Source organism: Centruroides sculpturatus, unplaced genomic scaffold (genome assembly GCF_000671375.1).
Source record: "Centruroides sculpturatus isolate CEXI.00-Female unplaced genomic scaffold, Cexi_2.0 scaffold26, whole genome shotgun sequence".
NCBI lineage: Eukaryota > Metazoa > Arthropoda > Arachnida > Scorpiones > Buthidae > Centruroides > Centruroides sculpturatus.
Genome location: NW_019384653.1, coordinates 315843 through 337342, shown reverse-complemented (window position 1 = coordinate 337342; position 21500 = coordinate 315843). Strand labels below are relative to the sequence as shown.

General features: G+C 30.7%; 1 protein-coding gene across 1 annotated transcript in view; it reads left to right on the top strand.

Moving 5' to 3' along the window:
• The window catches only part of LOC111626335 (two pore calcium channel protein 1-like), a 64389-nt gene extending 46728 nt beyond the window's left edge, over positions 1 to 17661 (top strand). Inside the window, exons 16-19 of the mRNA XM_023369665.1 lie at positions 4916 to 5006; positions 9165 to 9278; positions 10270 to 10451; positions 15820 to 17661. Coding sequence (XP_023225433.1) covers positions 4916 to 5006; positions 9165 to 9278; positions 10270 to 10451; positions 15820 to 15941 — 509 coding nt within the window. The 3' untranslated portion in view covers positions 15942 to 17661. The remainder of the gene's footprint in view (positions 1 to 4915; positions 5007 to 9164; positions 9279 to 10269; positions 10452 to 15819) is intronic.
• The last annotated feature ends 3839 nt before the right edge of the window (positions 17662 to 21500 follow it).

The following is a 21500-nucleotide window of genomic DNA, read 5'->3' as shown; positions in this document are numbered from 1 at the left end:
CCAAAGAAGTCTACTTACAGAGCTAAAGAGCCATTGGAATTGGTCCATAGTGACATATATGGTCCAATGCAAGTAGATAGTATAGGAAGAAACAGATACTTCCTTACATTTGTAGATGATTTTTCTAGATTTGCTATGATATATCTAATTGAAAGCAAAGAGGAAGTTCTTGCAAAACTGAAAGAATTTGTAGCTTTAACTACAAATAAATTTAGAAGAAAAATCAACACACTAAGATCAGATAATGGTGGTGAATACTGTAATAAAAATGTTGAAGAATATTTAACAAAACAAGGAATCACTCATCAAACTACAATACCTTATTCTCCTGCACAAAATTATGTTGCAGAAAGAAAGAACAGATCTCTTATAGAAATGGCACGAGCTACGATATCAATAAATGCAAATCTTGCAAAATCCTTTTGGGTAAAGCAGTGATAACTGCAAATTATTTGCAGAACAGATTACATACTAAAACAATAAATAAAACACTATATGAGTTGTGAAACAAAAGAAAGCCCAACCTAAACCATCTTAAAGTTTTTGGATGTAAAGCATATGCCTACATAAATAAGCATAAAAGATGAAAATTAGATGAAAAAGCCATTGAAGGTACATTTGTAGGGTATGATATGAGAAGTAAGGGATATAGGATTTACACAGGTGATAGAAATGTAATAATAAGCAGATCAGTAAAATTCCTAGAAATGAATACAGGAAAAGAAAATAAAGGAAAACATGAACTATGGAATACTAAAGATGTCTTCCAACTTTTTCATGTTAATGATAGTTTTCCAGAAGAGCAAGACTCAGAAGAAACAGAGCCTGCAAAAATGCAAACAGAAGAAGAAACAGAATCAGAAATTCTACTAAGAATGTCAATTTTTCAAGAGGTCTGAAAGATCAACCTTTTGGTTGATCTTTCAGACCTCTTGAAAAATTGACATTCAAAGCTGAATGTTAAAATTCCACATATAGATCCAAAGTCATTTGAAGGTATACTGGAATTACCAAAAGAAGTGAAGCAAAAATGGGAAAAAGCAATGAATGAAGAAATTAATTCCCTAAAAGAAAAAGAAATTTGGAAGTTAGTTGATCTACCACAAGATAAAAGAGCAATAGGATGCAAGTGTTTTTTCAAGACAAAGTATGATGAAAATGGAAGAGAAACAAAATACAAAGCAAGATTAGTAGCAAAAGGCTGTGATCAAAGATTTGGAACTGACTTTGATGAAACATTTGCACCCGTTGTTAAGCATACAACTATTAGAGCAGTTTTAGCTGCAGCTGTATATAAAGGAATGAAAGTACGTCATGTTGGTGTTAAAACTGCATTTTTAAATGAAAAATTAAATGACGATGTTTACATGACACAATCTTTAGGATTTGAAGAAAGAAGGAAAAGTATGCAAGCTACAAAAGGCTATTTATGTTCTTAAACAAGCTGCCAAAACATGGAATGAGACAATAGCAACAACTCTAATTAATCAAGGTTTTAATTAAACAAAGCAAGGCTGATACCTGTTTGTTTACCAAGGGTGAAGGAAAAAATATTGTATATTGTGTGCTATATGTGGATGATATTTTGATTAGTGCAGAAAGTGAAATAAGCATTAGCAAAATAGTAGAAATTCTTAAAGAAAACTGTAAGATTACATATCTGGGAGAAGTAAAGTTTTACTTGGGAATAGAAGCAAAAAGAAAGAAAGATGGAAGTTTTTTGTTGAATCAACAAAATAATATAGAAGAGCTTGTACAGAAGTTTAATTTGCAAGATGCAAAGCCAGCTCCAATGGAAACAGACTATTACAAACTACAAGAAGAAGAAGACCTGCTTCAAAATAACAAAATATATGCAGGCAGTGGGGCTCTCTTATATATTTCAACTGTTACAAGACCAGATATAGCAGCTTCAACACACATTCTTAGCAGAATATGTAAAAATCCAAGACAGCAAGATTGGAATGCTGTTAAGAGAATTATATGCTATCTTAAATTGACAAAATATCTGCGACTACAAATTTCATTAACTGAAAAACTTGAGCTAAAGGTCTACTGTGATGTTGATTGGGCTCAAGACAGACACGACAGAAAATCAACATCAGGAAATGTGATACATCTTGGAGAAAATTTGTGGAAATCAAGGAAACAAAATTGTGTAGCTCTATCCTCAACAGAAGCCGAATATGTTTCTTTAGCAAGTGTTACGCAAGAACTACTGTAGGTTTTATGTCTGACAGAAGAACTTGAGCTAAAGCAAAATCTGCCAATCAAGATTATAGAAGATAATCAAGCAACAATAAAAATTTCACAAAATGAAAAACACAATTCAAGACTTAAACATATAGACACAAAGTATCATCACATCAGAGATCTTCAAAGAAAGAACATAATAGAAGTTGTGTATTGTCCAATGCAAGAAATGGTTGCTGACATCTTTACAAAGCCTCTGCCAAGACCTCATTTAGAAACCCATAGATGTGCCATAAATATGCATTCATCATGTTCGGAGTTAGTGAGGATGTTAGACATCCGTGTTTTACAACTCCTCAACTATAGTGTTTTCAAGAAGAGCGCGAGATCTTGTCCCATGTTTTAAAAATGAAAATCTCTTGGTTTATTTTTATCAAGTTGTTCCTCCCTCTCTCTGTATGCAGTCTGTAAAGTTTGCAACTGCTTTGTGATCTGTGTAAATAATTTCAATAAAGTATTTTTTGAAAACATTGCTGGTACGTATAATTTGTCATCCTATCCTGTGCTGTGAATGGATGAATTATCATTAACATTTCGACACTAGAGTTAATGATAAAAGACCTTAACCCTAACAGTCAGGATATCCAGTGTCTTTGCTCCATCAACGAGATGAAGCGAGACACTAATCCAGGCTACAATTTCACTTTATTTTGACTGACTATACAATATTTACAAAGGACATTGAGGTGTTGTACAAGTTCAGAGTCATTAAGGTGGTCAGCTCCAAAAGGTTGGCATGGAGGAAAAAGATAACTCTCCTCGTTGGAGTCCAAAAGCAAAAGTGGGATCAAAGGATGAAGGTCACATGGTGGTGCCCTTTGCACTACACACCATTGTAGGTGCGCCTGTCTCTGCTGCAGCATCAAGGGAAGTCGCAACAATGGTTGTCATGCTGAGCTGCAGACACTATCACATTGTTTGTCAGACACTTGTTCTGAAAACGACCCAAGTTCTTGATTCCGAGTATGTGATGTGGCTGTATGATCCCACAAGGCCATGTGGACAAGATATTTGTTCTCTCAGGTGTTAGTAACAGGGGGTTGTCAAGATCCCATATGACATTCTGTATGAACAAATTATCACACAGGCGTTAATTATGTAATTAATGCCTGTGTGATAATTTTTTGTTCTCTTGTTTAACCAAAGATCGGCATGAAATCAATCCTCAAATTCAATTGGCATTCTGTATGCCCCTCCTGGATCCATTGATTCCATATTCTTGTGACAGTCCATTGGATTACAACCAATGCAAGCAGCAATAGTATGGAATGATAAACTGCAGTCCTGGTGGGCTACGATTTTACCACAATCAAACTCTGACACATGCAGTTTATCATTCTTCCTCCTTACACAAGGCATAACAAAACCTTTACACAAGCAACCAACATGAGAATGAGATTTCAGTATGAGAAACACTCTTTACAATCTTTCCTTTTATACAGATTGTAGGTGGCCTTACTCCTACCTGTTTTGCAAGCATACGTTGAAATGCTAATCATTTGCATATCCCAGAATGTCATACCTTTCATGCAAATTTCATATTTGTTGTGTGCTGCCTTCATTATGATAATTTGATAGCAGTCTAGTATAAATGAAGATTTGTTATATTTGAATGTCATCTGTTGAAGTGATCTCAACAAACTGTTCCAATACCTAGCAACAAAGCTCAGTAATTTAATGTAGTTTAAAGTGCTTTAAACACTATGTTTGGTTTAGGAACACAGGGTATCAGTTACAAGTTTTAGTTGCTTGTTTTACTTAATTGAAGTGCTTCCTACAGTATCAATTGTTAATATCTGTGGTTTTACATTGGTAAATGCACAGTTATCTATTTTAGTGGCTCCAACATCTGAAAACTGTAATGTGATGTGAAATTTTCTTGCTGGTTTTTGAAATATAGGTATTTGAATTGATAAGAAACCACCTTTATTTTCCCAGAGGTACAAATATGTTGGATAATGTAATTGATGATTTTTCATACATTGACTGATCTCATGATATCCTTGTGATTAGGAGATAAATTACTTTTTGATAGTAGTAGTTGTAGTAATTTTATGAACTTTATTTATTTATTTAAAATAATGAATCAAGCTAATATTTTCTAAAAAATTAATGTTTTAATTTTTTGAAAATATATACAGCTCTCCCTTAATAATCCGACAGGTATCGGACCAAAGGGGTGTTGGATTACCAAAAATAATTACATATTTTGCATTGTTTTGCTAGCAGTAGCTTACGATATTCCTACTCCATCTGTTCGAACAGAACTGCTCACAGAAAACACATGAAATGTGTGTCATTGTGTAAAAATTGGATGGGAAGATTCACGTCGCAACATGCTTCTGTGCAAGCAGACACGTAACGGGGGCGGGTACCTTGACGGGAGCTGCGTCGGATTGCTGAGCATGTTGGATTAAAAAACATCGGACTATCAAGGGAGAGCTGTAATCAGTTTTTACATAAAGCAATGTAATTTTATGAAATTTTTTGTTTAATAGTTCTTTGATAGATTATTAATAAATTTTCATATTAAATAACTATTCCATTTTACAAAATTTATCAAATGAAAGTATTGAATTATGTAAATAAATATTTATACAAATATAAAATAATTAAATATAGTTTGAAATTAAATTAATATATCATTCCTTAATTCATAAACTTCTGACGAGTGGATTTGTAATTGTCACCAGTAAAGCTGCTCGAATATATTTCTTTTTATTCCATTTAACTTGTGTCATAATTGTACTTAAGTAAGTATTGCAATTAGTTTCTTCACTTTTATTATCTTATTAAGAGTAAATATAATTATTATTCCTTTGTTAGAAGGATTGTTTCTCCAAAACCAAGGGAGCCATATTTTACACATGCAAAACAAAGTTTTTCCTGTCTTTTTTACATGAATTAATCTGATAATTTTTGAGATACCATTGCAATGAACTCACAAATTTTGATAACAGATATTCCCAGCTAATTATGAATCAATAAACAAAAGTTATTGTGATTGATAATCAAAATTAATATGAGACATATATTAACATTTTTGTTCTGTTGTTTTTAATATCAGCTTCTTGGTGTTCAAGGATGCTATCCTTGAACACCAAGAAGAATAGGAGAATAAAATGTTAATAGGAGCTCCTGCATCCTATTAACATTTTATTAAATGCATTTATTTATATTTAAGCAAGTAAATGAAATAGAAAGAATATGCTCTCCTTACAAAAATAACACAATTCTTTATTTAATGTTAATGTTTTTGATTCAAACTTTATAAACCATCTATTCAGTCTGAATTGTAAAAGAATTGATAGATTACTATAATGAAGATTAAGACAGTGAAAACATTTGATATAAATAGATTTTTTTAATTTTGAAAGAACATCTTTAAAACCAAATGAACTGCCAAATTATCAGACTATAATATGACTATGTAATTAATTCAATACTAAATAATTTGTCAAGAGATAGAGTAATATTCAGTACTTAATTAATTACATAGTCATATTATATACAAAGACATATATATGTTACTGTGAAAGACCGAAATTAGAGAATGTTGACACATACAAAATACGTCAGTGAAAGACCAAATATTTCGTTATAATATATTATTATACATTCGAACAATCGCCAGTGTATGTCGACAAGCACAGATAAGCTTCGGGTGGAGGTCGAAACAACAACCGAGAAGCCGATGTCGACAGAGAGGCGACCGTCTGTCACCAAATTCTTCGCGTTTCCTTCTGTGCAGATTGGTGATACCATAGGAATACAAGTCCCTGATGTCAACCGTGGCCGTACAGATGCCCAAAATGTGTTGGTTGTTGTTGAAATAGAAGACTCCGACTTTTATAAATTAGCAAACAAAAATGGTACCCTCAAGCAGCTTTATACCCGCAATCAATTTGTAATTTGTAAACATAGATGAGATTTCTTCTCAAGAAATACCACTGAGAGAAGCAGCTGCAGATAATTTGAAAAGTGGAGGGCAAGGCTATACACGCTGTCATTGCAAAAAGAAGTGTTCCACGAATAAATGCAGTTGTAAAAGCAAGGGACTCTTGTGAAATTCAAAGTGTCATAACAGTTTAAGTTGTTGCAATAAATAACATTGTATAACGTTAATCACATAATATATGTGTAAGTTTACTATTGTGTATTATTTTTATTTTCTGATTAAGAATGTACTGTTCGTTTTAGGTTCAACAGTTTATTTACATGTGCTGTTACTTAAGCTTTCTGCTATTTTGACATATTAAAAAGTTGTATTTTTGTCTTAATGTAATAAAAATATTTTTATTTAACATTCACCATCAGTGCAGGCTGAATGTCGACATTTGCTGGTGTAAGTGAGAAATAATTATATTTAGCAAATATTTCGTACATACACAACATGCTGACATTCACCAGAGAATGTTGACATTCATCAGATATTGGTCATTCACAGTAACATATACATTACATAGCCAAATGAATTGGGTTTTTGAGATGATGTTTTATAATATAATTGAGATGGGTTAATAATAATAACTCTCCCGTGGTCACCACCTGGTCGTGGTGGGAGAGCCCAGTAATTTTACTGAACCATAGAACAATGCAGGCTGGAGGACAAGCTCCTGGTAGGGACACCCATGCTAGTAAGGTCTATAGGGAGAAATGAAGCTAAGAGTGACCACACACCCACATTCTGTGGAGATATTTATCATGGTAGTAACCAGATCTAAGGTAGTAACCAGACGTCCGAGCCGTATGATACCGGCTCGGACGTCGCCCGGNAGTAGCAAATATAATACACCAAGAGCTTGCAAAGAAACACAAATTGGCAGACATCCACGAACCATACTACAAGTATATTCCACAGACAGTATTGGAAAACTACACGCACAAAATGTATAATGACAGAGCCATAATCACAGATAAAACAATTTACCACAACAGACCAGACATCACACTCATTGACAAACACAATAAAATCACATACATTGTGAGTGTTTGGAATGGCTATGTCTACAATGTACAAAACACATGCACTGAAAAAATTAGCAATTACACAGAACTCGCCCAGGAAATAAGGCATCTGTGGAGGATGAATAGGGTGCTTATTGTACCACACACGCTACACAAAAGCCTGGGAACATTACAATTGAGTAGAAATACATACATCACACTACTGAAGGCATACATACATCACACTACAGAAGGCTACTATATTGAATACATGCCACATTGTTAGGAAATTCCTGAATACAGACACACACACTGACACACTTCTTTAATTTTAGTTTTGTTTTGGTTGCTATGCCTTGACTCTGGTCCGGCATAGTAACAGCCACCGGTGTGAACCGAGTATAACTCACAAAACATAACAACGATAATAATAAGCACAAAGTCCAAACAGTTAGGAGTTGAAAATTGAAATTTGGTACACAGATAGGGTATGTCATGAGAAAGTACACTGAGAAGGGATTTTTTGAAATTACCACTGTGGGGGGGAGGAAAAGGATTAAGGCTTATCTTGAAGAACTCAGCTTCTACTGTACTATTTTAGATGCAATTTTTTATTTTTAACTGCGTTTCAGTAGGGTACATCATGAGAATGCAACTAATAAGAAATATTTGGAAATCCCTGTGGGTAGAGGATTACCCTGAATTCAGATTTTACTGTACCATTTTAAATGCAATTATTTGCAGAAAATCAACCATGTTTTTAGACCTATCTAAAAATTCTCTAATTAGTCTCAGAAGAGGGTAAACCTAATTCTTGCACCCAGTAAAAATGGGTAAGATTGGCTATAATCCAGTAATGTTCATTTTCACTATCGTTACTTTTTGCCTGAGTAATGCCGCGCTCATCTGCTAGTTCATATATAAGAACATTTTTAAAGTTATAAATGTACTTATTTGCTTTTTCCATCAAATAACTTGAATATTTTTTCAATTGAGCTATTATACTGAAAGAAGACACCCAAATATTTTATGTTGTTCACAATTGATAATTTAATGTTCTTACAATATTATTTATCTGACATTTTTAACTTTGAACCATTCCTAAAAATCATTACCTTAGTTTTAGATGAGAATTTTAAGATTATTATTCTAACAGTAGTAACACAAAATATTTAAAATTCTCTGTAGTCCAACTGGAGTGCAGAGAAAAAAATGACTATATCATATGCATAATGCAGGGGTTCCCAACTTGTGTTCTGCAGAATCTTAGGTTTTGCCAATAAAAATTTGGGGTTCCACAATAAAACCCACTGAATTTAATAATGTATGAATGTGCCAATGCAGATTTGGAAAGTGAGGTGTTTATTGTTCTAGTCTCAGATTGAGTTCTTATATGAAGATACAATACGAGGAATTGATGATGAGACTATAAAGTAGTTAGTTAGATAGTTAACCAATATATAAATTTATTGCAATACACCAATATTAAAAGTATGTACCTGGAAAATAATTTCCTTAAAAGATATTTCAAATGGTTTAAGATTAAAATCTCTTTATAAAAAGTTCTTGTATTTCCAGCACACTAATTAAATGATTACAGGTTAATAGACTTTCAATAGTCTTATACAATGGATTACTTAACATTACACAACACTGATAGCTGCATCTGCATCCAGTCATAATGCGGATTTATATAAATTTACATAATTTGGCGAAATACAATTATTTAACTTATGATTTACATGCTGCAATTTTATTTAGTATATAAACAATAAAATTGCAGCATGTTATCAACGTTGTTCTGCTGGATGTTATTAACATTGTTCTGCATAATGTTCATTAACATTGTCCTGCTGGATTTTTTTTGTTGTTTGCTTAATTTACATATATCCAGTTGTTGGTTGCTGAATTATGTTTAATTGTTAAATTTTTATTAGATAAATAAATCTTATTTTTTTATTTAGCATTTTTACAGCTTTTGTGCTAGAAGCCTTCATATTGGAATACTCATTTTCAAAAAGTAAATTAGAAAGTGCAATTGAAACGAAAATTGAAGAGATGGGATTAAGATTAGGCCGGTATGTACAGTACATCAAATTATTAAAATACATATAGCTAATATTTCAAATAACTTGTCATAATAATTATTATAAATATATTTTATATTATGATATTCTTTCAGAATTTATTTAATGTTTTATTTGGATAAACTTTTTAGAATAGCAAGTGAAATTTAGTGACATTTATAGTTATTGAAATATTTTTTTTATTTTAAAATTATTTATTTAATGGTTTTACTTAAGCGAGAAAATAATTTTCTTTACTTTTTTAATTGAAATAATTAAAAACAGTAAGAAACTATTCAAAAATAATTGTTAATTTTAGTTTTTTTCAAAAAAAGATGTGCCATAATTATATTTGCATAAAAACATGTAAAAGCATTCAACCAGTTCATGAAGTCATATTGGTTATATGACAATTAAAAAAATCTTTAGCTTTTAGCAATCTAATTTTTTATTGAATGTTTTGACCTGAAGCAGATCTCAATTAGGATCGAGAGTGCTTGTCATAGCATATTTATATTAAAATATATGTGCTGGTTTAATTTTAAAGGTTTTGTTGGTGTTATTTACTAAAATTTTTAAGTTAAAAAAGATCTCAAAAAATTAGTGTAAATACTGTATATATGTCCAGATATTGTATTATTATTGTTAGCATCACATTTAGTGAAAGGTATTTCAAAACTTTTGAATTAAGCTTAGATAGAGAGCTCAGCAGGATCATTTGATAAGTCTCTGCTCTATATGGGTTTTGTGTATACTCAACAAATGATAGAAGATATTTTTCTCATTGGAAAAATTTTTCAGAGCTTAAAACTGTGTACTCATTATTATCATTAGAATTTATACTAATATTCTACATATTCATTTAAAGATAATAGTAATAGGTTTCATTTGAAAGTCTTTAATATTAAATAGAAATAATAAAAATTGCATCAATTTATTTGAAATAATCCAAGCACATGTCAAGTTTCCTTACATTTGTAATTTTAAAAATATTATTTTCCAGGAAGCAGACTCATGTTCAAAATGAAACTGATAAAGATACTTTGGTGTCTAATGCCGACTTAGATCTTCAGTTAGATAGTGATCATGATTATCAGGATGATGAAGTGGATTCCAGAGAAAGAGCACCTTCAAATCTACCAGATCTTTCACATGAAACAGAGATACGTTTTCGAATTTCTAAAAGTAAGTAAAATTCTAAATATAAATATGGAATATTTAAGTTAAATATTTTTATAAATTTTATAAAATAAGTTCCAGAAATAATGGTTAAAAACTGATATTAGAAAGATATATATGTAAGTTAGCCATCTTTTGGGGGATCATTAATCCTGCATCAGGATGATCTAGGGATGTTCATGTATGGGTGTGGTGGAGGAGACAAGACAACAAGTATCTTACAAAAATTTGTTTATTTTAGCATAAAACAAACTTACACTATGAAACAAATATTTCTGAACACAATTGGCTGTTCAGAAGTCCCAAATGTCGATGTTGTCTTGTAGTTCACTTCCTGAGCAGCGATGTGTTCTTTTTGTTGTTTGTTGTTGCAGTGTTGTTAAACAGTTCGTGATGCAGGTGGGAGACACTGTTGGTCAGTTTGAAAATTCTCTTTTGCTGCATAATGTGGTATTTGGAGCTCGCAAGAAAAGTACTTGAGCAGGGTTACAACCCGCTATGGTCCCAAGCGGTTATGCTCAAGAGCTGTAAGGATCGAAAAATCGTTTTCATATGGGAGTCTCTTCTTACTACCACCTTGGACACGTGCAACATTCCAACTCTCGAGCTGCCCAGTGTATGGGTCACACTATACAAGCAATTACGTAAAAATTAGCATCCTCCAGAATGTGTACAGTGTGCGTCTAGATCTGCGCATGCGCGTATTCGCACATCATGGAGCTTTCTGCTCATTCGTTTTTCGAACATTTTTGAATATTTCTATCGTGTTCCTAACGACTTTGACTAAAGTTTCATCTTAAATTTAAGCGTTCTATTCCAAATCGGACTATTTCCGTTTAATTCTTTCGGTAATTCGCCTGATGACGACGACTATAAGTTCGTCAAAAGTACTAGCGATTAAAAAAATGCACGCATAACGCCGACCTCAGTGCCTTCTCTTTTTACAATATAGTATTTTGGCGTGATCGTCAGCATATTGATCAATATAAATCCAAGATCACACAGCTGTCAACTCGAAAGGTCAATTAATGTAAAGTGAAAAAATGTCTCTCCTACCTTGTCCCTGATGTCCACGTTTACCTTGACCACATGTTCGGTGTCTTTTGTTCTGTCATTAAAAATGTACTAAGAAACTGATAATTTACTTAATTTGTATTGGTAGAGTGATATTTACAACAGCGTCGATATACAATATAAATCTAAAATCGGCACAGCTGTCTAATCGAAAGGTAGTAAAAAGATGTCTCTCCTTGTTAGAGTTTAGGAGCAAAGTGAGGTCAAGGGGCAAAGGTCACGTGCAAGCGCCTTCAGTCTTAAGGTCAGAGTTCACTTCTTAGAATGACTGTGGGTGGTACTCTCTCCTACCTGACTTCGGTCGGGTGAGGTGGCTGTTTTGTCTGTTTCTAGAAAAGGGTCGCCATTTTGGATTTTATTTTGCCTCAATTCTTGGTCCCCTGACTACCTATGAGTCTGGATTTTTTTATGTGCAAATGATTTGGGCACCTAATACTCTGTGCCAAATATCAACTCTCTACATGTACTCCTTCATACCTCTATGCTGATAAGAACATGAGGCAGTACGATTTTATAAACAAGACATAGTCTTGTCAATAAATGATCCTGAATTATAAGTGATATCATTTTGTGTCATTTGAAACTGTCTGAAATGATTTTTAGACAGTTTCAAATGACTTGATATATTTTATGAAATGGTTTCTGATTGATTTCAAATGACACCCAGGTGTATTATTAAACAAGTTGAACAATTTTATTGAAATTGGAAATCTTTAATTAACAAGGAACAATTATTTATTATGACATTGTCACAATGCTGGGCTGCAATTTTTCATCACAATGCTTTCAATTTTAATACTGTCTTGCCCCTGTGCATCATACTTTCCTGTTAACAATAGTGTTATGCCAGTCATGTATCTAACTCCATTCAGAAAAAAATTTTTTATTGAAATAATATTACTTCTGCTCCAAATGGGAAGTTTGTATATAGTTAATCAGTGCTTCCTGCTCCTAAGTTTTCCTTATCTGGTCTTGACATTCATCTATCTAACTCCATTCTCAAGATTAAAGACAGACAGACAAAATTTACAAAAATTGCAATTGCCAAAAACTGCAGACCTATAAATTAAATTCCAGTAGGAATTNTTTATTTATTTATTTATTTATTTCATATTTGCAGACTAAAAATTTACAGGTCACAAGGTGTCAATTAACTACTATGGCCCGCGGAAGAAACGTAAAATTTATTCTGGCCCATGTTATAAAAAAGGTTGCCCACCCTTGCTATATATTATGGTGTTAACTGACATCAAATCATATAATGTTCTGATGACTGAAATAAAGTTATATCATATCATACCATTTGAAATCATATATGATTAACACATGATTTTAAATGATATTTTTACTAGTAGCAAATGTAATATCAATGAAGATTGTTTACACTACTATGCATATGTAGCTAGAACTATTTCTAAGATTATCAGCACAAAACCTTTCTCACTAATTTCTAGCCGTATTAACAGGAATACAAACGTTTTTGGCCTTCTATATAGCCTTCCTCGGGTACATTGTGGAGCGTTGGTTAGAAGAAGTTTGGGTAAACATTGGCAGCATTTAAACTTCTTCTAACCGACGCTCCACAGTGTACTTGAGGAAGGCCTGTTAAGAAGGCCGAAAATGTTTGTACTCCTGTTAATATGGCTAGAAATTAGTGAGAAAGGTTTTGTGCTGATAATCGAAGTTTGTTTAAATGAAAATAGAACTGCTATTATAATAATTAGCATTTTTTTTCTGTAAAAATGTAAAATTTTTTTGGATGATTTTCTGTGTCAGCTTTATAGAAAAGCTGATACAGAATTTCATCCAAAACAATTTTAAATTTTTTGTAGAACTAGGTTAAGTAGTGCTCATCCTTCTCTTTATGGATTATTTTTAGGAACATTGTTTTTAAAGCAAAAGTTTTAATATGTAAAGAACTTTTTTCATTAATACAAATAGGAAAAAATTCTGAATCTTGGATCCAAAAGAACATTATTTTTGCTAGTTTCATTAATTAATTAATGGCCATCAACATTTGTTGTGAAACCAGATTTATTATCTGGTTTCACAACAAGATCTATGTACAGTAGAGCGTCGTTTATCCAAATCAATTGAGGACTGGGGTTGTTCGGATAACTTATTTTTCAGATAACCGATTATGTATGAAAAAATATATTAACCTATCCCACGTTGAAATTTTTCTCCGTTGCATGTCGCTTTGCGTTGAATTTTCATCGATGTTAAGCCTAACGTAAACTTTTTAAAATAATAACTATGGTTATTGTATTGCTAAAAATTATTTTTTTATTTTGTACAAACAAAATCAATTTTTTGAAAAATATAAAAACAAAAAAACAATATACTTTAGAAGTTGATGTAGTATCAAAAACGTTTGATTCAGCATGGCCGTGTTCAGTAACACAGAACACCTAATTTAGAATTCTGAGTGGCTTAGTGGGTGGAGTTAAGAATACATAAAAGAAGCTAGTGGTGGGAGGAGTCAAGCAGTAGTTAGAAAAGAGTTCAACATTGCAGCATAACTAGACTTAGTAAGAATTCTGCGTTACTGAACACAGCCCATGACACACAATCCTCAGAAAAACACAACACAAAAATGCCAGTGCTGCCAGCTAAAACACACACACCAACAAAAAAATATTGGAGTAGCCCAAGATATAGCCAAAGATTGCAGTACCACAGCACTAGCGAAAATTTACATTTGCCAACTGGAATGCTTTCGGATAACCGACTTTTAGATAAACGATGCTCTATTGTATATTAATTTGTGTAAAAAGATGTACAATTACTGACAATGTATAACTTGTATAGGGCTGATGAGGGACAAGAAGGTCTGAAATGCATTCTCCAGATAATATAAACCAATAAATATTGATTTTCTAATCTGGCAATCTTTTCTATTCTGTGTTTAATAAGTCTGTTATCACAATGGATGTCGATGGTCGTTAATGAAACTAGCAGATGACAACCAATCATAAAGCAAATACAAGAAACATTGTTTTTATTCAAAAATCAAGCAAATGCTTAAATAACTGCAGCAGCAATAAAGTTCTGTGTATCTTTTGTCATTAATAATAATATATGTTGTTCAAGTATTTAATGCATATCATTCAAAGACCTTTAAAAATTAATAATATATTAATACATGTGTCACTAATAATGACCCTTATTGAATGATAAGATCTATTTAACAATATAGTGATTTGGACTGTTATTGATCCCATGGTGAAATACAAATGTTGCATAATACTATGATCCAAAGAAGTAGAAGCATGTTGAGAATACTTGAAAATGAACTAGCTGGAAACCAACACTGAATGAATAATGTATTTGGCATTGTATTTTCTACTAAAAGAGTGAATAATGTACTAAGCTGAATGATCATCTAATTACTTTATAGAGTATCTCATCTGTGAAAAATACTGTAATTCATAATATGAAAAACTAGCATAAATTATAATTTATGCTAGTTTCATGATTTTTCATGATTTTTCTTTCATCAGTAACTAGAAGAAAAATCATGAAGTAGAAGATAAGTGTATCATAGAAATGTAAAATATTTTAATTTAATACAAATTTTTTTGTTTCAAAATTAACTATTCTCTTTTATTTTATTAAAAATGGAATTTTTTTTATAAATTTTAGAATTTTCATTAAATGATGGTTATTTTTAGATATGAGTTTAATTTTTCCCATTTAAAATTATAATAATTCATATGTAGACAGCAATTTATAAAATTTGTACTTATTTGATTATAAGCTGATTGTTATATTTCTAATGCCTTGTTTCCCTCATATTATAGTTTTATAATCATAATACAGTTAAAAATTTGTATACATATCTTGTTCAGATGTGTAAAAAATTGTAATTGAACTGAAACTTTAACATTGCTTTTATATTTTTTAACAGTTTGTTACACTAATCTAAACAAAGTTTTTGAATAATTCATTTTTTTTTTATTCTGATGAAACCGTGTTGTTGTTATTAAGCTGTTTCTTTGCAGACACACTAAGGTGACATATATCAACACTATTAAGCTGTTTCTTTGCAGACACACTAAGGTGACATATATCAACACTTGGCAACTTATTGACTATTTATTCAGTTGATTATTTCAGTTTACCCAACTGAATAAATAGTCAATAAGTTGCCAAGTGTTGATATATGTCACCTTAGTGTGTCTGCAAAGAAACAACAATTCATTTTTTATTAATATTTTAATGGGTATAATTTTTAAATTGAAATATTTTAGAATATTGTTGAAAGAATTATATAAATAAATATCTACTAATATTTCAGATAAAAACGTTGAAAATTTGTTACAAAAAATGTTTGAAAATGAATTAGATGTTGAAGACATTGGCCCAGAGGATATTGATGATATGGATATTTCTGCAGATATTCAAAAAATTATTTTCTAGTCTTATTATAAAAGATATATATATACATATATAAATAGATAATATATTTTAAATGTTTATGTTACATTACAAATGTTTTTTTTTAATTATTAAGTATATAAATTGGAGCAAATTAATTGCTTCATGTTTTGAATTTTGTTTTTTTAATAAACTAATTGAAATGACTGATTCTGTGGAATAAACATTTGTTTTTACAATACATTGCAGATATATAAGAAAATTAAATGCATTTGATTTTATTAACTTCTAAATGTATAACACTTCTAATGATAGACAGCATCTAAGAAAAGTAAATTTTGTTTTTGTTAATATACTTGTGTATAAAATGACATATAAAACCAAACATTATAATCAAATAATACAGCTAAATTCTTATTGGGCTATCTAGCCAGATTTTTAATTTGATATCTTATTAATTAATTAGCCATATTTTAACCAATAAGAATTCAGATGTATCATTTGATTATATTTGTATAACTATTTAAAAAATATATCTTTTCTAGAGAATAACAAACAATAAAACTACTTTATTGGTTTAAAAAATATTACAGAATTAACACATCGGCAAGAACTTTTAAGTCTAGCTTGTCATCAGGCTGAATCAACTTGGAAAGTTTGAATGTTGCAAAAGCAAAGCTGTTGCTAGATAATGCTTGATCTGTTGTAGTTCCATAAGCTTACAGAGCTCTGAACTCAAAAATGTCTGTTGATGTGTTAGTTCTCTAATATTGTTTACTCCAGTAAAATAGTTTTTTGTTTATTCTGTAACTTTGGAATTGTTTATCTTTTCTACATAAAATATTCATATAAAGTATAAATCCTATTATTTAACTTAAACTGCATATCTTTCCAAACAAAGAAATTAAGAATTAGATAAAGAAATGTATTTAGCTCCATATTGGAATCAATGCATTATTTTCCCTTTTAGGTGAAATATCTATTAGTAATGAAGTAAATGCCTATTATAATAATCAGAATTTTGGTTATTGACAATCCATTTATAATCAATTATCAACAACTAGTTTTACCATAAACCAAACAGTGTTTTTCAGTCTTGGTTTCTTTTAATGGGTGATCATAAAATTTATACTGTGTTTATTTGTTAGGAAATCAGATGCTTACTAATTTCACAAGTAAATATATTTTTATTAAAGTTTTCAGAGTTTTTCTGTTTTATACATAGGTAAATTACAAGGAATTTTACAATTGTAAATTATTTTGTATGATTAAAGAATCTATTGGTGTTCTCAGGAAAAAATTTAGATGGCTGACCTGCAGTGTTATCTGGCTGCTATTGTAAATTTTCCTACAAATCTCAGTTAATGACAATAAAACAAATACTCATAATTATAACATTCATTAGTATACTAATCTATAGTCTAATTTCTTTAAAAATATAATAATAAATATTTTTAATTGGTTTAAAGGAAATATTTAACTGCTTGATCAACCAGCTAAAATTTAGTTTGGGGAGAACACTGATATATGGTCTGTTTCTTCAATTTAACAATTATATTGTCAAATGTTAGTTATCTGACAAGTCTTTAATGTATAGAATTTAAGTTTGTTTTGCAAGAATAACAGCAAAAACTAATTTGCTGACTGATAATGCTCAGAAAGAAAAATATGCAAATATATGATTAGGAAATGAAATTTCAATTATATCAGAGTATTAATTTTATTTAATAATCTTTTGGATAAAGATTATTTTTTGATAACTGGTACATAATTTTATCTAAAATAGTTATAAACAAAATTCTACAATAAATATTTATAAATGTAATTACTTAAAGAGAAAATGTAAAATATTAAATGCTGAATATATTATCATTTATAAAAATAATGGATTAAATCACATAATTACAAAAATGATTTCAGTTAAAAGTATTTTCTCTAATACTATTCTATGAAACGTAAATATACATTACCCTCCATTTTCATAAATTTGAAGAACTTACATATACTGCATTAAATTTATTGCTAAATGAATATATATAACTATTGAATATTGTGTAGTGTAAAAGAGAATGTTACAAAGGGTAAATTTTGAACAAAAGTGGTGAAATCCAGAATCTAATTAATGCAAAAACATAAATAGCCTCAAAATAAAAATTCTCTCTGTAAACCAAAATGTTGATTAAATTTAATAACTACAAAAAAGTCCATTTGGATTAATTATTTGAAAAATGTGCTTGTATGTATTTTCTATAAGATCTGCAAAGTGCCATTGGGTGCAAACAGCAACACTGCAGCACTTTAGTGAAGAGTCTGGCTGAACTAATCTAAATGACATCACTCTGTCAGCACTATCTTGAAGCAGTCTGCTATTGTTCAAGTGCATATTCATTCTGCTACATTACAGTACTTTAGAACAACACATTTTTCAGTTGTATCATGCTTAAGAATGAGTGAAAATTTAAAATTTAATGAACAAATTTTCAATATAATCATAATTATGGAATAATAAAAGGTAATTATAAATACAAAAATATACCACATATAAATGTTTAATATCTTGCTTCTAAGTTCTGAATCAATAACATATCTGCCAGTTAAAGAACCATACACATCTAGCCAATCTTACAATGCTGCATTATAGTGCTGAGCTAAAGCAATACATACTTTTTGTTTGCTGAATGTACCCATTGTTAGCTTGAAACAAAATAGATATTTTGTCCCAAGCTAGCATTATTGCATTATGACGTTCTTGTCTGTTATATTGTCAGTTATTTTCTAGACTTCTCATTAGATTTCCTTGTAGATTTTCCTCAAGATTGCAACCTGGAAAACAAGCTGGCTACTTCTTAACTTAATCTTCTTCAATGCTTCTCTGATTTAACTAAACACATGTGCTTGTGCTAACTTGTATTGATGTATTGTCATGTTGAAAAGTAAACTTATTTCTTCTAAAATATCACAAATATGGGATCAAATGGTCTTGCAGTACTTGTTGATACTCATTACTGTCTATTTTGAATGATGTAAAGACCAATTTCAGCTTGTCTTGAAAGCTGAATGCTCCCCAAACCATCAGGATTCCTTCAGAGAAATTTAATTTAGAAAAGAACACTGGTTCTTTACATAAATTATGTCAACAATTAGCAAACCCATTGGCCTCATCCAAGTTAACTGTTTCTCATCACTGAATATTACTTGAAACAAAAATCTGTTATAATTGTACTATTTTAATGCCACAGCATTAACATAAGTTAAAGGGAGAAATAAAAAGGGAGTTAAATGATACCATTTTCCAGTCCTTGTTTATGTTCTCTTGCAGAAGTTCAATCTAGTTGTCTTGTATTTAGGCATCAGATGTGGTACACTATCAATTTTGACATACACTATGCTTTTCTCTTTTAATTAATAAAAAGGAATCATATCTAAAAATATACAGTTTATAGATATGTATGTTTAAACATGATCAGTTGAAGATCTTGTTTCACTTCATTTGCAGTTTTTATTGTATTTGATCCTGTTCTAATGATCCATCATTCATGTCTCTTCAACAGCTTGCAGGGACATCCTACACATTTTTTTAAAGACATAGCTACATTGTTTTGTCAAAAATTTTGAATTGCTACAATAAATTGGTTTAATTCTTTTGTTTTAAATTTGTAATTATTTCCAGTTAATTATAATGCTTGGCCTTTTTTGTAATCTGAAAGTTCCTTTCTAATGAAGCATAGTTGAAAAAAAAAAACAGTGAGACCACCATTTGTATACTCAAATTTTTAAGGTATGTATATTTTTGCATTACTGATTTTATCACTAAAGTTTTAAACAACAAAACAAATTAATTTGAGTTAATTTGTTCTGGTTTCAGATGTGTTTCTTTGTTGACTTCTTTTTCTTTAAGATAGCATTATAATTTATATAAAATAGCAAGCTGCTTCAAATTACATAAGTTGAAGGAGTATGTATATTTATAATTTGCTACCATAAGAATTTAGGGGCTGTCCATTACTTACATGTACAGTTTAATGGGGAGGGGAATTGTAAAACGTACATCATTGTAGAGTATGAGGAGGGAAGAGATTGAGGTATTGTTACATAGACTTTAGTGGTATTAGTGGCATACAAATTTGTTTTTAAAAGCCTACTTAATTAATAGTCATGTGACTAAACTATCAGTTAGAAAATATTTGCAGAATTTTTTGTAGTCAATGTCAGAGATCCATGAACTATTGTACACATCACTAAAGGCAGTCCCATAGCCAGGAATGAATCATCAAGTCTACAGGGACAAGCTGAGAAAATTCTGACTGGTACTTTTTCTTTTTTCCAGCCAACACTTGGCCTGTTAGGCTACTATTACACTTAGACTATCTAAGTTTACATGATGAAAGCAAAAGTATACAGTAGACCCCCAATAACATATTAGATATGTTCCATGTTTTATTAATTCCATGTTGTACAAGTCACTTAAATACATGAGCCAATTACAGCCTGGCACATATGCAGTTTAGGGACTACAGATGTTTGAAAGGTTTTCTTCCATAAAATTAATCGATTCTAGACTAATTTGGCTCAACATTTCCAAAACATGTATAATTTTTTGGGAATAACCCATATAAACTATGCTATAAACAAAAAATTGTAGGATTACTTACTGAGTGTGCACCGTTTGACGATAACATTGCTTAAACTTGTTTTCATAGCGGAGCGGCGCATTGAACTTTTCTGATAAATTATTTTTCTGCGAAAAATTCGCTGAACTTTGGAGACATCATTAATATAAATATAATTTTTATGGCCATTAAATAATAAATGGTTTTTAGTAGGTCCGCTGCTCGTTTAAACTCAATGGTTTGTGCAATATCCACTATTGGTCTAGATTCGACCAATCCTGTCACGACACGAGTCGGTGATGACATTTTACCATATTATATGAGTCTTTTTTAGTGTGTTTATACAAATAAAATCACAATTTTTTAGCCGTGTTATATGAATCCGTTTTATATGAACCCGTTTTATAGGGGTCTACTGTATATTATATTACATACTGCATACAGGCACTGCTGACTAACACTAGGCAGGTGCAACAAGTGCACCTGCACAGGGCCCACTTGAAAGGGGAACCCAAAATGCATGTATTTATTTTATTATTTTCCCAAGCCTAATTAATTAAGTGGCCTAAATGCAAATTCTTGCACAAGGCACAGGAATGGCTAGTTATGGCACTGCAAAAATATATCATTATACAAAATGAAGAAAGTCAAAAGTGGGTCAAAAATTGTACATGTACTTAAAGTATGGCTCATTATAAATAAAATTATGTTTTAATAACAAAAACTTGAACTTAAAAAATATATTTATAACCTTAAAAAGTATAAAATTACATTAATAATTTATACTACATATGTTTTTGTTATAATGTGTTTTTTCCTCTATTTTAACAAAATTTAAATGATGAGAATACGAGCATATCCATGAAAAGAAAAGAAAAAGGAAAAAAAAGTAAAAGAAAAAGAAAACATAAATGCGATTTTACTGTTTTAAAAGGAATTTTAAAAATCAATAATAATATTAAAAAAAGTTTCGAATCAATTCTGTAATGCA